This window comes from Anabrus simplex, chromosome 1 (assembly GCF_040414725.1).
Source record: "Anabrus simplex isolate iqAnaSimp1 chromosome 1, ASM4041472v1, whole genome shotgun sequence".
Classification (NCBI taxonomy): Eukaryota; Metazoa; Arthropoda; class Insecta; order Orthoptera; family Tettigoniidae; genus Anabrus; species Anabrus simplex.
Window position 1 is genome coordinate 315,065,807 of NC_090265.1, and position 20,376 is coordinate 315,086,182.

Consider the following 20,376-nt stretch of genomic DNA (forward strand, 5'->3'; position numbering starts at 1 on the left):
ATGGCAGATGCCGCCCACCCTCATCGGAGGGTCTGCCTTACAAGGACTGCACTCTGCTAGAAATAGCCACATGAAAGAAAAGAAAAAGAAACCACCAGATGTCTCACAGCAATGCATAATTGATTCATAGTTTTTGTATCAAAGATAACCAATACGAATCTTGAAGATAACCAAGGTCTACCGATTCAGCACTAGAGAGCCGAAGTATCACTAAAAGTTTCGCGGATAAAACATACATACACTATGTGATCAAAAGTATCCGGACACCTGGCTGAACATGCCGTACAAGTTTGTGGCACCCTCCATCGGTAATGCTGGAATTCAATATGGTGTTGGCTTAGCCTTGATGACAGCTTCTACTCTCTCAGGCATACGTTCAGTCAGGGGCTGGAAGGTTGCTTGGGGAATGGCAGCCCATTCTTCACGGAGTGCTGCACTGAGGAGAGGTAGCGATGTCGGTCGGTGAGGCCTGGCATGAAGTCGGCATTTCAAAACATCCCAAAGGTGTTCTATAGGATTCAGGTCGGGACTCTGTACAGGTCAGTCCATTACAGGGATGTTATTGTCATGTAACTACTCCGCCACAGGCTGTGCGTTATGAACAGGTGCTCGATCATGTTAAATGATGCAATCACCATCCCCAAAGTGCTTTTCAACAGTGGGAAGCAAGAAGATGCTTAAATCATCAATGTTGGCCAGTGCTGTGTTAGTGCCATGCAAAACAACAAGGAGTACAAGCCCCCTCCATGAAAAGCACAACTACACCATAACACCACCACCTCCGAATTTTTGTGTTGGCAGATGACGTTCACTGGGCATTCGGCATACCCGCACCCCGCCATCGGATCGCAACATTGTGTACCGTGATTCGTCACTCAATACAACATTTTTCCACTTTTCAATCGTCCAATGTTTACTCTCCTCATACCAAGCAAGGCATCGTTTGGCATTGACCTGCATGATGTGTGGCTTATGGGCAGCCGCTCGACCATGAAATCCAAGTTTTCTCACCTCCCGCCGAACTGTCATAGTACTTGGAGTGGATCCTGAAGCAGTTTGGAATTCCTGTGTGATGGTCTGGATAGATGCCTGCCTGTTACACTTGACGACCCTCTTCAACTGTCGGCAGTCTCTGTCAGTCAACAGACAAGGTCAGCCTGCATGCTTTCGTGCTGTATGTGTCCCTTCACATTTCCACTTCACTATCACATCAGAAACAGTCGACCTTGAGGAGTGTGGAAATCTCGCGTACATACTGTACTTGTAACACAAGTGACACGTTTGAAGTCCGTGAGTTCCACGGAGTGCCCCATTCTGCTCTCTCATGATGTCTACTGACTACTCAGGTCGCTGATATGGAGTATCTGGCAGTAGGTGGCAGCACAATGCACCTAAGATAAAAAAACGTATGTTTTTGGGGGTGTCTGGATACTTTTGATCACATAGTGTACATACATACATACATACATACATACATACATACATACATACAGAGATGACTGAAAATTTTAAAATGCATTTCCTTCCTACTGTGGACATGACCGCTACAGAAATACCATTCTTTTATTTAATTCTGAGCAATGTACAGTCAAAACTCTTATTTTATACATATACTAGCTGATGTACCCGTGCTTCGCTACGGGATTCTCAGAAAGACTGACTTGGTAGTTTTCCTAACTGAATTCAACATAGGTTATTACAAAAACTTCAGTAGGAATGTAGCGATTGAAAGCAATGTTATCATATAAAATACTCGATCAAATGAAAAAAGCACACTTTCTCACTTTCAACGAACAGTACTACGGAGCCGATCTAAGAGTCCAAAGTTCCAGAGCTGGAATAACCAGGTCGCAGACTGCCGCGAACACTCCTCTGTTATTATTCCGTTAAATATGCACACTACTCATTCCAATCAGTGGCTCAGAGTAGGGATTGTATAGCTCGAATACTATGATGAACCAGTGTGTTACGTACCAGATATATCAGAAAATGAATGAACCAGAGGAATGACATGCTAAAGAAGAAAGTTATCTTACACCCCAGCTACTTCCCACCAATATACAGGCAGGCTGTTACAGTCGGTACGACCAGGCGAGTTGGCCGTGTGGTTAGGGGCGCGCAGCTGTGAGATTGCATCCGGGAGATAGTGGATTCGAACCCCACTGCCGGCAACCCTGAAGATGGTATTCGGGAGATAGTGGGTTCGAGCCTCACTGTCGGCAGCCCTGACGATGGTTTTCCGTGGTTTCCCATTTTCACACCAGGCAAATGCGGGGACTGTACCTTAATTAAAGCCACGGCAGCTTCCTTCCACTTCCTAGACCTTTCCTATCCCATCGTCGCCATAAGACATATCTGTGTCGGTGCGACGTTAAGCAAAAAAAAAGATGGTATTCCGTGGTTTCCCATTTTCACACCATTCACACCAGGCTGTACCTTAAAGCCAAGGCCGCTTCCTTCACACCACTATTCATTTCCTATCCCATCGTCGCCATAAGATCTACCTGTGTTGGTGCGACGTCAAGCAAATTTAAAAAAAACCTTGGTACGCTGCAGTAATCCTATCTATCGGGGATGAGAGGAAACAGAAGACAAAAAGCACATCACAACAAACAATGGTCAATGTAATGTTATTGTTGATAAAGTTTATGAGCTTTCTATATTGCAGGCCTTCACATTAGTTTTCTTTCGACTCTGTGATATTAGGGTGTCTTACAAAATTATTTATATCGTAGACTGTAGTTCCTTATTCTCAGACTTTACATACCGATTTTCACTAAATTCTGTTAACCAATTTTCTCGTGACTCGGCGCTGATATGGACTTAGTAACAAAATCCAAATTCACGAATATCTCCCATTATATGCGGTACGGTAACAATGTATAAGACATAAGTGATCGGAAATTTAATAACCTCATACATAACTACTACTAACTTACAACATAACTAAAGTTATGTTAGTTATGTAGTATTTATCGATACGACCACTAATAACATAAATAACTTATTTGAGAATTACATTTCAGACCTTCCCCTGAACTACCATTTCACTCAGCGTGAATAAAATAATTTATTGCCGAGCTTGTAGTGGTTCATCACCCGACATTACATACCGATTTTCATTAATTCTCTTCAGCCGTTTTCTATTGATGCGTGTACAATCATACATACATACAGACAGGCAGCCAGAAATTACACAAAAGTAAAAAATGCATTTCCTTGTTACTGTGGACATTACAGATACAGAAATACCATTCATATCAAATTCTGAGCAATGTACAGGCAAAACACTTATTTTATATATATATTACATTTCAGGCCTTCCCCTAAACTACCATTTCACTCAGTGTGTATAACATTATTGATTGCCTAGATTATAGTGACCTATTCCCCAACGTTGCATACCAATTTTCGTGAAGATACGACCACTAATAAAATAAATATTTGACAATTAAATTTTAGGCCTTCCCCTAAACTACCATTTTCTCAGCGTGTATAGCCTATATTATAGCGACTTATTTCCCATCTTTGTCTAGCCATTTTCTTTAAGACACTACCACTAATAACATAAATATTTGAGAATTAAATTGCAGGCCTTCCCCTAAGCTACCATTTCACTCAGCGTGATTAAAATAATTTATAGCCTAGATTGTAGTGGTTCATCACCCGACTTTACATTCCGATTTTCATAAAATTCTCTTCAGCCGTTTTCTCGTGATGCGTGTACATACAGACAGACAGACAGACAGACAGAAATTACGGAAAAGTAAAAAATGCATTTTCTTGTTGCTGTGGACATGACCGATACAGAAATACCATTCTTTTCAAATTCTGAGCAATGTACAGACAAAACTCTTATTTTATATATATAGATATACATGAGTAGCCCCATGATAATAGCTTTATTGAACAAACTTGTCATATGAAGGCTCTTTTCCAAATGTAAACAGAGCAAATCAAACAATCCTGCTGTGCCCTTAAAATGAGTGCTTGGTAGATGTTTTCTTCTAAAATAAGAAAATCCTATTAGACTAATCAGTTCAAAACCTAATGCTGAATACCATAATGTGGAATAATGCGACCAAAGTTACATAATGTACCAGGACAGTGAATGCCTTCCCTCTCTCCCGCTAGACTCGAAACTAACAGCTTACATCAACACCTGCCATATCCTTGTCTTATCTTTCTATTGCTCCCCCTGTCACACGGACCTGTCACTGTGTTTATCCTATTATGAAGTTGCTGAATGGGTGTATTATCAGAAGTGGTGTTTCTTTCCAGAAAAGGACATCTCATTGATTATCACAATATTTGGTGAAATATACTTTTAAGCTGCCACCCTTTGTTTCTTTCCCTTTTTTAATTTTTTAATTTTTTTTTAAACATCAAACTCCTGCTTTGTGTTGAATGTTTTATAGTTAATAATAAGACTTGCCAGGTTTTGGTTTTGTTTTCCTTTTTAAATAAAGAAGGCACCTTTATTTACATAATCTATCAGATCATGGACTGAGAGGGAGTATAAATTTTATACGAGGGTAGATCAAATATGAATGGGAATTATTTTTTAAAATTTATTGCATCAACCAAAGAACAAAAAACACATTTAGAGATCACTTTTATACATAGTATCCTTCCTTATACATTTTCTCCACCATCGGACTGGTGACTTTTTGATGCCGTCCTGATTGATAGAAGAGGGATGTGTGCAGAGCCAGTTGTGCACAAACTCTTCTATACTTGCATTATATTCAATCTGCTGTCCTCCTAGGTCTTGTTTGAGTGGTCCAAACAAATGGTAGTCTCAGGGTGATAACTGAACTGTACGGAGGATTTTCCAGAGGTGTCCAGTGAATTTCCTCCAGGTAGTATGTGCCTTGCATTGTCATGGAGAAGAATGACATTTCAGATCGGTTGCCGGCGTCGGTTGTTATGATACGCAGCTTTTGCTTCATCCAAAATGTAACAGTAATAGGCTGCAGTAATTGTCCTTTGTTCATGAAGAAAATCCACCAGCAAAACACCCGCAGAGTCCCAGAAAATGGTTGCAAGCACTTTTCCAGCAGGTGGGTGTGTTTTGGCCTTGATCAGACCTGCTTTGTCTCTTTGTCGCCACTCTGTGCATGCTTGCTTGGAATCTAGGGTGTAATGATGCACCCAAGCTTCATCACAAGTCACAATACGATGCAAGAAATCCTCTTCTTCCTCCTCGTAGCAACACAGGATTCTCTTGACAAACTTCCTAGTGTGAAGTTTTTTGTTCCTGGTTGAGACGAGGAACCCAATTGGCAGACAATTTTCTGAAATGGAGTTCATCTTGGATGATGGTTTGAACACTTCTGTAACTTATTGCTATGGCTAAAACAATTTGTGAAATTTTTATTTGCCGATCTTCACCAATAATGTCACAAATGGCAACAATGTTGTCTGCAGTGATGCTTGTCCGCGGTCTCCTTTCACGAAGTTTATTTTCCACAGCTTCTCTTCCTGCTGCAAGTTTTTTAGCTCACTAATACACTGGAGTCTGCAAAAGTGTTTCTTCCCCAAACTGTGAGTGGAGCAGTCTCAAAATTTTGGAAGGTTTGGTGCCCTCTTTAGAAATTTGATAATGATGCATTGCGAGACAGAAGTGTGCACCTCTTGCTCACTCATGGTGTACTGAAGCAGCCCAGCTCTCCTTTGTTGTTCATGCGCATGCAAATCCCTTCTTCAGACACCCCCACCAACAACCTGGCAAAGTCCCATCTCAGAATTACTACTAACAGTAGCGGTAGATTCAAATTCCTGTTTATATTTGATCCACCTTCATACTTGTGTGCTACTTTTACATGGCACAGATAATATAAGATATGAAAACAACATATCTGAGTCGCACTATTTAAGATATTTTAACTTTTGTTTATCTAAAGAAGAGGTCTAAGAAAACAATCCTAATTTACAGGGAAAATGGACCCACCCAAGCAATGCCGTCTACAACATCTCATTACTTATTGCAATTAGGTCCTTCTTTTATGTAAAGTTTATTCATTCTGAGCTATTTGCAGAAAGAAGAAAAGCAGCATTAATTAAAGTCATAAATACTCCCTACATACCACTAATAACAACTCTAGAGGAAATGAGAGTTCCACCACAGATCTGTTCCCATTCATCCTTGCCATCATTTAATCTGTAAACTCCAACATGCCAAGGGAATTCTCCAAACTTGGTCTTCACACCATTTGAAACAAACGGTACTCCTTCTGGATTACGTACTCCACACACTGAAAAAGAAAGAAAATGACAACCAAATATGAGGAATTTTCTACCAAGTTATTGCACAAAAATGTCGCATAGGAACAAATATGAGTCCAAACCAGTACTGGAAAGTGAAGAAGTAATTCTATGATTTGATTGAACACAAGTGCTAATGAAACACTTGAACACAATAGATCTGATATTAGAAAACAAATAGGTCACAGCAACTCTTATTGACAAAGACATTTCGATCTCAAGAAACATGTAGAGGACCGAACAGAAAAAAATCGGTGAGCTTGTGATCTTCACTATGGTATTAGATTAAAAAGCAATGGAAAATGCAAAAAGTGATCATTCTTTTGTACTGGTTCATCAGTCATAAATAGAAGTACTAGCTTTTATTTACAGCTTCACATTCATGGAATTTTTTTTGTTGCCCATTCCCAGAACTGATTAATATTCTTCTTCTACTTCCTCTTCTTCTTATTCCATATGTGTGGGGTTGCAGGTGCGAGTGTGCTGCAAATGCAGATTTGTCCCTGTTTTATAGCCAGATGCCCTTCCTATGCCATCATTCCTGATCATTCAAGTTAGAAGTTAAAATAACACATTAAAATACACAAACATAAACTAAAATAGAGTCAATGGAATAAAAGTGTAGTTAACAAAAAACATAAACTCTAATAGAAAATACACTTTTATGTAAGATAAAAAAGGCCACTATTCCTCATAAAAGAGATGATGAGGTCTATGCAAACCCTAGGTGAGGGATGTAATTGCTATTGTGCGTTTCTATGGTAGTTTGTTGTGTAACATGTTGCCTGAATATGAAGGGGAGAGTGTTGGGACAAACACAAAGACCCGCTCCCCGAGCCAGAAGAATTAATCAAATGCGATTAAAATCCCCAACCCAGCCGGGAATTGAACCCGGGACTATCTGAAAAGAAGACCTCAATGCTGACCATTCAGCCAACATTCCCAGAACTGATAAACTTTGGAAATTATATCAGAATGTGTTTAGTAGTTTTTGAGAAACAGTGGAATACATTTTGAGACAGTCAAGCTTCCAGCTCATCTTTTGATTCCTGGAGGTGTCTTAAATTTTCTTTCCTTGCATTAGAATTACTTTTGGAGTAATTAGATTATTCTTTAAGGCATGGTATCAATACCTATAACAATGAAGCTTACTGAAGGGAGCTTATGAATGACAATTAGTCAACTTTGTAATAATGTAACTGCAGTGAGCTTCATCACAAAGTAGACAATGTTAAATTTAAAAAAAAAAGGACTCATAAACATTTTAAACAATTTGCTTATGAGCATAAGTGGAAGGATGTGTGTAGGATGTTATTTTTAAAATGTTCATGGATACTACTGATCGAAAATACATAGTGCAGCATATATTATTGGTTGTTATTACATTGTCTCGCTTACTGCGTGATTCATTTTTATAAGATCTTTGATTTTTTACTATACTGGTCCATACACTTTGCTGTTTGACAAACTGTAAAATCAGCAAATATAGAAGTATTTATTGGGAGTAATGCTCTTAAGAATATTTTTGTAGATTTCATGACGAGTTACAAAAGTTACCTATGTATTATTTTGATGTATTAGCTGTTAATAACTAATGCAAATTTCATATACCATTTATTTACATCTTACAAACACTACACTTATATTACTTCAAGTTTAGTACACTAATATTAACCATTATGGGCAAATGCACAGGATAAAAAAACCACTGTTGTATAGCGTCCCTCATTGCCACTTTGCTCAGATTACTTGAGTATTGTCTGTAACTTGTATGGTGCAGCTGTGTTGTAAGGATGTTGTAAGGAGTCTAATGCAAGAGAAATGTCCTAGTGATATTTTCTGGCATGGTGCTAGCCATCACTTTAGACTTTTTCCATCCAGCCTTACTTCTGGGTGGGTGACCTTGAATTTACTATACTGAAGGGTAGTGTCATCTGAGCACTTCATGCTAGTACAGAGCAACTAGGGGAGGGTTAGTGAGTGCTAAGCCAGAACAGTATCTATAACAGTTTAGGGAGTATACTCCCCCTTAAGGGTTCCAAAGATGCAATTTTATTGATTTGCTCCATTTTTTATTTAATTATTTGCTCCTCAGGTAAGTTAGCATTATTAATAGCTTATAATTTGAATCCCACCATTGGAAGCCCTGAAGACGGTTTTCCATGGTTTGTCATTTTCACACCAGGCAAAACCTGGGGCTGTATCTTAATTAAGGCCATGGCTACTACCTTCCCAATCCTGGCCCTTTCCCTTTCTTCCATCACTGAAAACCTTCAATGTGTCAGTGCAACATTAAACAAGTAGCAAAAAAAAAAAAAAAAAAGCTTATAATAATCTGGAAGAAATATGCTTTCTAACAATGAAAAAATTGCTGAAATTGGTTGAGCTGATCTCAGTTTTACCCTCTATATACAAAGAAACTCACAAACTTTCTCTCTTCATAGTATCAGTATAGACAGGAACATGAGTAGGACCGAGTGAATTGACCCTGTGGTTAGGGGCACGCAGCTGTGAACTTGCTTTAAGGTAGTGGATTCAAATCCCACTGTCAGCAGCCCTGAAGATTTTTCTGTGATTTCCCATTAAAAATTTTTTTTTATTATTAGTGGCTTTTCGTCGCACCGACGCAGATAGGTCTTATGGCGGCGATGGGATAGGAAAGGCCTAGGAGTTGGAAAGAAGTGGCCATGGCCTTAATTAAGGTACAGCCCAAGGATGAGCCTGGTGTGAAAATGGGTAACCACGGAAAACCATCTTCAGGGCTGCCGACAGTGGGATTCAAACCCACTATCTCCCGAATGCAAGCTCACAGCCGCGTGCCCCTAACTGCACGGCCAACTCGCCTGGTGGTTTCCTATTTTCACACCAGACGAATGCTGGGGCTGTAACTTAATTAAGGCCAAGGCTACTTCCTTTCAGCTACCAGTACTTCCCTATCCCATCATCGCCATAAGACCTATCTGTGTTGGTGCGACATAAAGCCAATTGAAAAAAAAAAAAAAAAAAACATGAGTAAGAACACACAATAGGATAAACACAAAGATGTGCACCCTTCACTTTTAAGATACCGGTATCATTGATGAATCAACAACTGTAAGCTACAGCTCGACATTTATTGCTATTGTTCATGTAGTTCTTCCCGAACTTTCAACTCAAGCGAGTCTTTTCTTTGATTTGATCAAATTATCAAGTACAACTTCTAAAGAAATTCTAAACTCTTTATTTAGTCAACTTGAGTGTTTAGAATTATCTGAAGATTACTTGAGTATTGTCTGTAACTTGTATGGTGCAGCTGTGTTGTAAGGATGTTGTAAGGAGTCTAATGCAAGAGAAATGTCCTAGTGATATTTTCTGGCATTGTGCTAGCCATCACTTTGAATTGTCTTAGTGGTATAGTGAGCAATGTGACAGGAGTGAACAGATTTAAGAGTTTCATGGACAAACTTTATCCAAGAATGTTAGGGAACTACAGGAATATACAGTGGCTGGAATGTCAGCCTTGTAAAACTGGCAGAATTTTAAACTATTACTGGGTTGCATCTAGCTTTTGCTCAGTTTACGTGGTGTGACGAGACTATGAAGCACTCATCCATGACTTTCATGAGGTGAAAGAAGGTAGCAGACGGGCCTTTGAAGAAAAATAACATCCTGTGAGTTTATTTCAGATTTTGGCCTTGTGTGTGATTTACCTAAAACATTTTTTTTTTGCTAGTTGCTTTTACGTCACACCGACACAGATAGGTTTTACGGTGATGATGGGACAGGGAAGGGCTGAGAGTGGGAAGGAAGCGGCCGTGGCCTTAATTAAGGTACAGCCCCAGCATTTGCCTGGTGTGAAAATGGGAAACCACGTAAAACCATTTCCAGGGCTGCCGACAGTGGGGTACCAAAAACATAGGGTACTAAGTCTAGATTTACAAGAGAGAAATATTGCCTTTTCAAAACTGACAGGAAGATAAATAATACAGTCCAACATTTGAGGAAAGAATTTCAAATCTTGGTCTATCATCCCATTTACAGTTTTCGGAGATGCTGAGGTACTGGAATTTAGTCCCGCAAGTGTTCTTTTATGTACCAGCAAATCTACCAACATAAGACTGATGTATTTGAGCACCTTCAAATACCACTGGAATAAGCCAGGATCAAACCTGCCAATTTGGATTCAGTAGGCCAGTGCTCTACCATCTGAGCTATTCGGCCTGGCTATAGTATTTCTCTTCAAAGTTCAAAGGGATTGAACTCCACAAAAGTAAAAGATGCAGACTTAAAATAAAAAGTAGATGAACTTATTGCATTTTATTTTATTTTATTTTATTTTATTTGAGTCTGAAAGAAGCTATCGAAAAGTATCTGGCTGAATAAGATTAAGTTAATTTACCAAAATGTGCAAAGATTTTTAGATTCCAAATATTGGCCAGTAAATCATGGTAAGCATCTGACATGTGGTAAAACTGAAATTAGGAAGTTGGAACATACATCTGCCTAAATGAAAGGGAAGCAATTTGTGGTTTCCAGGAATATCTTCAAGAAAATAGAGGCATGAACACACTACTTCTAAGTTCATCAGGGTAGGTGGACCTCTTCTCATTCAGTTCAACCCGAGCAAATACGTGAACTCACTATCGCTCTGAGGTAGGCATTCGCATTCTGCAGTTTATACCAAAAGCAAGAAGTGATCTAGAGATGACAGTGATATTTAGAGGAAGTGTGAAAGTTCCAGCAATAACATCTTCACGGTGAGTACTGGCACCTTTTCTTCCATGAAGAAAAGAAAGAAATGCAAAACAAATCAATGACAGAGCCTATTATGGATCTCAAAGTAATGGAAATGGAACTAGCATCCTTGAAAATTATTCATACTTGTACATCGAGATTAGAGATGTATTAGAGTGCCTAAGGTGTCCTTAGGAAAAGGTATCTTAGTTCACCATTGTAAAATCTTCATGGGCATTCTTGAATCATGTGCCTGACAGTTTTCCTTTCAGCACCACAGTCAAAACAAGGTGGTCTTTTTCTCCAGTTTTACAGGAGATCCCCACATACACCATGTTTGGTCGGAATTCGATTCGGCTTCTAACAGATCTTTCTAGGCTGAACAAACCCAGGCACCTTCTCAGTTATGCATGGCATTTCTGAACACACTGGAGTGGCAAACAGTTTCCATTCATAAGACCATCTTTCTGCCCGGTTGAATTTGTTAGCTACAAGGTTCTCTGCTGTGCAATTAGGTGGATGTACATGTTGATGGTTAATGTCACCATGAATAGATAATTGTTTGTTGGTCTGAAACTTGAGATATTCTCTCACGAGTGTGTTGCATTGCCGTAAATGAGGTCGAGGTATGTGTCTGAAGATAGGGAGCCATTGCATGGATGTTAACACAATTGTTGCTGTAGTAATGCACATTGTGGTGTTTAGTCATATGCCTATTAATCTTACAGGAGGACTGTTTATCCACTCCAGTGCACAACACTCAGTACAGAATAAACTAGGCCTAAATATGGGCAGCAGAAAGTAGTTGCACTGACACCCCAAGTTATACTGCATAATTTCTGCAGTATGTTGTTTGTCTTAATTTTTGCAGCTCATTTGTAGATGTTCTTTGAATGACAGTTTTCTGTCCAGGGTTTTACCCGAATACTTCGGATATCTGTTGTGGCAGAGGAGGGTGTTACCAATGTAAACAGCAAGTTCCCTTGTTGCCATCTTTTTGTTAAGGTGGAAACAGGCAACTTCAGTCTTAGTTATGCTTGGATGAAATCTCCATTTTTGGAAGTAGTCTCCCAGGGCAGAGAGATCATTTGTCAGCATCTCTTTTGATATCTCAAAGCATGGATCTCTACTAGCAATAGCCCAGTCATCAGTGTATCCAAACTTCCTGGATGTTGTGGGGGATAGATCTCATATAAACAAGCTGAACAAGAATGGGGCAAGCACTGAGCCTTCAGCAAGTCCATTATTTAGTTTATTTGGCTTGCTGATTCTACTGCCTATGATGACCTGAAGACTTTTATTGCTCATCATAGTACTTATGAGATGAGCCAATGTCTGACATGGGATAACCTGAAGTAGAAAATAAATCACACCCTCTCTCCAAACAGTGTCATAAGCTGCCTTAGGATGTATGAAACCCACAGATGTTTTCTGATGATCCTGGAACCCTGCCTCTATGTAGGCAATTAATGAGAATATTTGGTCTGTGCAACTCTACTGTGGTCTGAATCCTCTTGTTCTATGGAAATTACCTCAAGCACTTTTGAGGTGATTCTGTTCAGGACTGGTCTCTCAATTTAGCTTATAGCACATATTCAGCAATGAGATAGGTCTATAACAGTCTGGCCTATTACTGGGCTCCCCCAGATGGCAGTTTAAATAAGCGTGGTAGCTTACCAGTTAGAACATAAGTGGCTAGATTGGATAGTCAAAGTCATGTATGTTTGCCACAATGTATCAGGAATTCAAAACCAAGCACTTTATCACTTTTGACATCTGATTCTTTTTTGTATAGAAAGGTCTTATGGTGATGATGGGATAGGAAAGGGCTAGGAGTGGGAAGGAAGTGGCCATGGGTTTGATTAAGGTACAGCCCACAGCATTTGCCTGGTGTGAAAATGGGAAACCATGGAAAACCATCTTCAGGTTTGCTGACAGTGGTGTTCAAACCCACTATCTTCTGAATGCAAGCTCACAGTTACACGCTCCTAACCACATGGCCAACTCGCTCAGTATTTGACATCTGACAGAGCTGTATCAGTGTCCTTGGTTGAGATCTGGTATATTCTGGTACAGAATTACTTGTGGCTTTTAGGTTGGCCAGCCCTTTCTTGGTATATTTTCTGTCTCTAGCTATTTGAGACAGGAAGTGTCTGGGTAGCAACCATTTTTGGAGTGATACTAGGACTGTCACAGGCAACTGGGGTACTCCTCCAAGTTTCCTCAGGAGTGACGAAACCTTTCTGTTGGACTTAGTGAAGTTCACAGATTCCACAGTGTCAACCTACTTTTCCTTCTGAGTACTTTTTTAAATTTACAATTTGCTTTACCTTGCACTGACTCAGATAGGTCCTATGGCGACAATGGGATAGGAAAGGCTTAGGAGTGGAGAGGCTATGGCCGTGGCCTTAATTAAGGTAGAGTCCGAGCATTTGCCTGGTGTGAAAATGGAAAACCATGGAAAACCATATTCAGGGCTGCCGACAGCTCACAGCTGTGCACCCCTAACCGCATGGCCAACTCGCCCGGTCCTTCCGAGTACTATCAAGGCTACTATACTAAGCAATATATAATTTCCTGTTCACCATTGGTCAGAAACTCTAGCTTTTCACTTGTATCAGTCCATCTGGGAACATATTCTTTCCTGAAACCACTTAGAATGTCTTTTTTGGCTGTTGCAATTACAGCACATACAAATCTTCCATAATATTGTCAATTGTTAGAGGTATCCAGACAGGTTTTTCTGATAAGATTTTCCAGTCTGCTTTTCAGAAGTTCCAGCGTGGGTAAATATATGAAGTCACAAGAGGACTTTACATTCCAATTTCAAGATAGACAGGGCAGTGCTGACTGTACGGAAAATATGGAAGACGTTGCTGCATAACACACAAGGACCGCCGGTTGTTGTCACTGGATACAAAGCGCAGATTCAAGTTGTATCTGTTTCATTACAGCTGATCTAAATGTGCCCCACTTCTAGCATTAAACAAAAGATGGATGTTATTCTCCTCGGCCCAACTCAACAAGATTTTTTCCATTGACATCAGTGGTAGCATACTTCCATTCCTCATCGTGGCTGCATAGTGAGTAGAAAGTAAAAGTGTGATCTCTCCCCTAGTTCATTGGTTCCTCCGCCTGGGTGCTCTTCCAGCAGTAAGTGAGCTTGAGCTTACAAGTCAGCATACAAATAAGAGACAATTATTGCATGAAAAATAGTATGCTTTTGCTTACCATTCCAGAAGTCAGTTGTCAGATAGTTTAGATAGCTTCCGGGTAGACTTTGTGGTCTAAGAATATTTCAGTTCCTTTCTCACCTATCTTGTTACAAAATAAAATCGACACTTCATATAATGTATGAGTAACACAAGTTTAGGGATAATGCCCACAACTTGATCATCACAGCACTCTGATTCGTTCAAAATATGCAAACTGTCCAAACACTCATAAAATAGAACCTTTGACAATAAAGTTCGGTGAATGAAATCAGAACGGCCGATCCAGAAACACTGGTGACATACAACACTGCACCTGTGTAACAGCAGGTTTTGACCACCTGCTCCCAACGTTGTTCAGTTAAGCATCGTGTGTGTGCCGTGTAAGACCTGTTTGACACAGTGCGTGTTTAGTGCGCTGGTTCTGAACTGCGAACATGAACATGAACGACCAAAAGATCAATGTACAGTTTTGTTTTAAGCTTGGCAAGACACCGAAAGAAACACATGCGATGCTGGTACGTGTTTATGCAGATCAAGCAAGCACTGTCCTTGAAGTGTGTGTACGAGTGGTTCGCCCATTTTCGAGGAGGCCGGGAAAGTGTTTCTGACAACCCCCATAGCAGGAAGACCGGCGACTGCCGTCAGTGATGAAAACATTGAGAAGGTGAGGGCATTAATCACGAATGATTGGCGATTAACTGTGCGCATGATAGCGGATGAACTGCAGATCAACCGTGAATCCATGCGACAAATCGTTACCCAGAAGGTATGGAAGAGGAAAACGTGTTCTCGTCTTGTGCCACATCACTTGACTGATGATCAGAAGCAGGCATGTTTAGAGGCTTCACAGGATTTTGTCGAAACGGCAGATGAGACACCAAATTTTTGAACTGTATTGTCACCGAGGATGAAACCTGATGTCTCAGGTAAGACCCTGAAACAAAACGGCAAAGCATGGAATGGTGTTCTCCGGGATCCCCTCATCAGAAATAGGTCACAGCCGAAAAGTCATGCATCAAAACCATGCTCATCATCTTTTTCGATTGTCAAGGCATTATCCACAAGGAATTTCTACCTGAGGGAACGACGCTGAATGCTCACGGTACATTGAAATTTTGACCCATTTCATGAAATGTCTACGCAAGGTACGACCCCAGTACACACAGCAAGTTTCATGGTTTTTGTCAATGACAATATTGTCAAACAGTTCATGGCAAAAAAGGGGGTGGTGCAACTTGAACATCCCCCATACTCGCCAGATCTCAATCCTCCAGACTTCTTCCTATTCCCAAGACTCAAATTTGCTTTGAAAGGAAAGAGATTTAACTATATTCCTGACATCCAATGAAACATGATGAGGCTTTTAAACACCATCCCAAAGGAAGCCTTCTTGCAAAGTTTCCAGGACATGTATTTCCAATCTCAGCAGTGCATAGTTATGGGAGGGGACTATTTCGAAGGACAGTAAGGCCACTGTCGTGCATTGTTCATCTATGTTGATAGTACAGGACTATTCACCGAACTTTACTGTCACAGGTTGTATATCGCCCCACAGACTATGTTCACAGGAGAGATTTTGTTCCACTTCATTTTCAACTAGCACGAACACATTATAAACTGCTCTCTCTTGAAGGATGGGTGAGGAAAGTGCTGTCAACGCTATATTTATTGCTATAGTCCGTAATAAATGTGAGGGCTGCAGCAATTATTTCTTCTGTAGGCTTTCCGTGAAGCAGGCTGTCACATTTAGGACATTTTGTAACTTTGGGTACGTTGCATACTATACTATATATCCTCCTAGATAACAAATCAAACACCCCTTAGCAAAACTGTGGCTATAATTGTTAAGTAGGCCTAAATTGTTCTTCCAGTCCGGTAACAGGTCATCCATGTTCTCAGTGAAGTCTAGTGCTTGCCTTATTTTATTTTGTACTTTTTCTACTGCACCTTTATGTCTCATCTGCCTTCTTAGTCAGTGTTCTTATTCGATAGGCAAAAGATGTCAGTTAAAATTTTGGTTCACAATTACTACCCAATGACAGGACTAGTTTTATTAAGTTATAAATAGACTGCAGAAAATTCAGATATGTGCTCACAACCAAATTTAATCATGATCCACCAGAGCGGCATTTTAGTATACGACGACCACCCTTCAAAAATTGATTTTCTGAATCCATTATTCCATAAATAGACACCTGTATGGTGCTCTCAATTGCTACTCTTAGGGGTGTCTTTTATGGGGTGATTTTCATTTGTTTAATTGTTTTGCGAGATATTGTGGTGAATTGGGGAATATACGAGGGAAGGACCAATTTTCAGTTCCCATCTATCTCTAGGAATTTCTACCTCTTCACCTTGTATTATAAATGAATCTGATTTAACTACAAATTCATCAGAACAATGTGATTCATGCACAAAACACTTCACAGAAAGCTTTTTGTCTTTTCTGGGAATTGCCTTTTCCCATTTTGAAAATTCTGCTTCATTTTTAGGTTGTTTGAAGAAGTGTTTATCTTTTATATTTTTATAGCCAGACTTACAGCCTGGAATGAAGCAAGTAGGCATTTTCCCCCTCCTCACTGTGTTTGTAAGTTTTATAAGGTCAGCACTGTGTTTACACTAAATAAATGAATACCATCACCAAATCACACACTCTTCACTTTAACGTAACAATAATGCACAACACTTAAGTTTTCCCTTCAGAGAATAACACTAACGAACATAAACACATTACAACTACAGATACCAACCCTCAGATAGTAACGGTGCTGCCCCTAGCGGACGATTCATCACTGTCCCTATACTAGCCAACAGGGAACAGCTCAAGAGCTCACACTTTCTCTTCCACTCATTATGGTGGCTGTTAAAATCATCTGCACAGAATGCAGGATGGTCTTGCATTTGAAGGACATGAGGTGGCCATGCAGAAACTGGGGGCTTGTAAACTTTAACAACGATCATCTCTCCAATCTTCGTGACAACTGTGTGAATATTGTCATCGATGTTAGCTGTTTACAGTGAAATATTATCAATGGTACTCCGCGCATAGGTTGCTATGCCACATGCATGATGGAATGTTGGCCCTCTTAATTGCAGTTGGTCTTCACCTGCAGTACTTTTCTGAATGAGAAACCATATCGATTTCTTCACATAATAAGAATTTTGACAAATATTGGCACTTGCATTTGCTACATTCAATTGATAAATTCTGAAGTAGGCCCAGTACACTTTCTGTTAGTTTGTAGGTTATGAAAAGAACATTTTGTTAAATGGTTTTACATTTTCATGTTTGTTAGCCAGGAGATAACAAATTACAAGGATAGTCTGACTGCCGGATCACTGTTGCTATTAAGATGGCAATGTCTGAATGGTGGAGTTCATCCTTGTGATTGAACTTTCCTATTGTGTAAGCATAGCAAGCAAGAGTGTTTATAGCTGTGTACTTACCTGAGGGGTGGATTTGTTGAGTAACTCTGGAAACTTGCCAGCTAAGGAGTTCCAAGAAGATCAAGGCAGCATGAATACCGGAAGAATTTAAATGGCAGTACTGTAGCTATTGAACAGCTGCTTAAAACTAAAATATTTCCTTCATTATCTCATTTTAATACATTGCCATACATTCCAGGGATTGTTGTAAATGTAGCAATGAATATCTTTGTGGTGTGGAAGTGCGTTACAGAGCGAGTACATTTGTACAATATTGTAGTGGTTATAGCGTCCGCCATGCCAACTTGCTATCGGCCGAGCTCGTCACCGTATCGGCCCCACCCCCACTTACGCTCGACCGCGCCAATCACAAACAGCGATTAAGTGCTGGGCGGGCCCTTCTGTCTTCTGTCCGTGGTCGCGCCACATGGGACGACGGAAATTACTCAACTATTAATCTGGAGTCTTCCATCTCGCAAGGTTCCTGGATTCATCGAGCATCCGGACTGTTCTAGAAGGGCTGGCGCAGGTATATATGAACAATTACTTGCCTGCAGAGAGTTAGTGAGAGTTAGACGGAGTGAGTGAGTGAGTGAGTGAGTGAGTGAGGAGTGAGATTGAGTTCGCTGGCGTGAGTTAGGGAAGAGCGCAGTCAGTGATAGCCTGGTCCGAGATGTCAGCCTGATGGAGTATCTGCCTGTTAGAGCCGAGGACTCGTTCCTGTTTCCCTGACGTCGTGTGTGTGAGTCCCTTGGGGCCGGCTGCTGGAGAAGAACCTTGGGTGTTCTGGAGCAGCACGAAGGGGACACTGGGTGACGTGTGCAGACTGCGAATGGAGTTCGACGGATTGAGTGAACAGCGGATACTATCCCAACCTGCGAGACTGACGTGCAGGTTGTGGACCGTGACAGCGCTAACAAGTGTGACTGAGTGGCTGAGAGAGTGTAGTGTAAATAATCGATGACTGTGTGTGTGTGTCATTGTAGATGGAATATGAGAAGCTAAGAGAGAGCGTGAACCGTGTAAGTGTGTAACCGTGTACTTGTGCAAGTTGTAGGCTCAGCTTTTGTCAGTGTGTGTGTAAATCTGTAATTGTAGTGCTTAGTTAATAAATCTTAGAAATAGAACGCTACCAGGTTCTGTAATCATTTATTTACTTATTTACCCCACCAACATGTTACAACTGGTGTCAGAAGTGGGATGGACAAGTGTGATAAACTAGTGGATAACCTCTTATGTTAAAACTGGTGTCAGAACCAAGTACCTGGTAGTGAATTTTGTAGTCGACAGAAATTTCTACGAGTGAAATGAATTCTGAACCGCTCCTGATTTTTCTAAGTAATTTTAGTGAACTAGAAAATAAAATCTTATCTAGCTATGGCGAACTTCTTAGTGAAATGAGGTCTGAACGGAGTTCTAACACGGACAAACTGAAAACAGACTTAAGTGAATGGAAGAGTGAGCAGTTGAAGTCAGAAAATGAAGTGCACTCTCTCGAAAAAGAGGTCGACAATGACGATGTGCGGTACGACAACGAGAAGCAGTCCGAAGAGATGCCCGCTGTTGTGGAGTCTGGAGTTCGAGGCCCAGCAGTGGAAGTGAGTGCCCTGCGTGTGAAAACGATGGCTGTGGAGATGTGAATGAATCCTGCTAGCAGCCCCACCATCGTGAAGTTGAAAAACCCCACGGGCCGACGGGATTACTTCCAAGAGAACATGCCGGACCCAGTTCGAGACTGGATCGACGTCCAAGAACAGTGCCAAATATCCGATCACCAGACTATGTGTACAGAAGATGACAGTACAATGCAGCCCCCAGCCAAGTTCTACCTACGAGGAGGTTGTGGGAGCGCTCGACGTGCGCTGCAGTGTCCAGCAACCGAGACCCACCTACCGAGTCCAGCTGCAGGAGAGGACACAGCGCACCGATATAACGTCGTGGGAATTCGACGCCGAGTTCGAGCGACTAAGCGACATGATTGTGGAAGAGTTACCCAGAGGTGACGCCAAGCTCGAGGCGGCTGATGCCTGTGATAAACTACGTGGCGCTGAGATCCGTCCAGGGAGGACGATCGACAGGAAACAGAACTACGAAGAGGCTCTGACGATGGCCCATGAGATAGAGGCAGCGACTGCAACGGCGCGGCTGGAGGGATCCCTTCTAAGAGACTGAGCACCAATGGAAGATAAACCAATGACCAACGAACGAGGATGCCACCTGACCACGACACTTATTTCGGCACGAAGCTGGGTGCCAGTACAAACATCGAATTCTGCACCCTGGAAGAAAAGGAAATTCAGCAGGGCTAAATCTGGGGTGAGCAAACTAGTCTCGGGAATCACACCAGAGGACTACGAAGGTGCTCAAGCCCTGAAAGAAGACGCGGGTATGGACGAAAGGAAAACTACTGAAGTTCCGGCTACCACATGAGGACTTGCTGATCATTATCAACGGGAACGAGGACACCGTCGACCGGACCCAACAGATCCCCCATGGGAAGGTGGTGGCCAACCGAACAAACCGTATTGCAGCGTATTGTGGAGCAGCTCAGAACGAGCAGCCTTATGGAGGGGGCAATGTAATGGTTATAGCGTCCGCCATGCCAACTTGCTATCGGCTGAGGTCATCACCGTATCGGCCCCACTCCCCCTTACGCTCAACCGTTCCAATCATAAGCAGTGATTAAGTGCTGGGCGGGCCCTTCTCTCTTCTGTCCATGGTCGCACCGCATGGGACAACGGAAATTATTCGACTA

General features: G+C 41.2%; 1 protein-coding gene across 2 annotated transcripts in view; it reads right to left on the reverse strand.

Annotated features, from left to right (window-relative positions):
* Positions 1 to 20,376, reverse strand: part of LOC136856738 (modular serine protease) — a 298,657-nt gene that overhangs the window by 51,415 nt on the left and 226,866 nt on the right. For both annotated transcript variants that reach the window (XM_067134817.2, XM_067134818.2), the window contains exon 8: positions 6,090 to 6,257. In XM_067134817.2, coding sequence (XP_066990918.2) covers positions 6,090 to 6,257 — 168 coding nt within the window. The remainder of the gene's footprint in view (positions 1 to 6,089; positions 6,258 to 20,376) is intronic.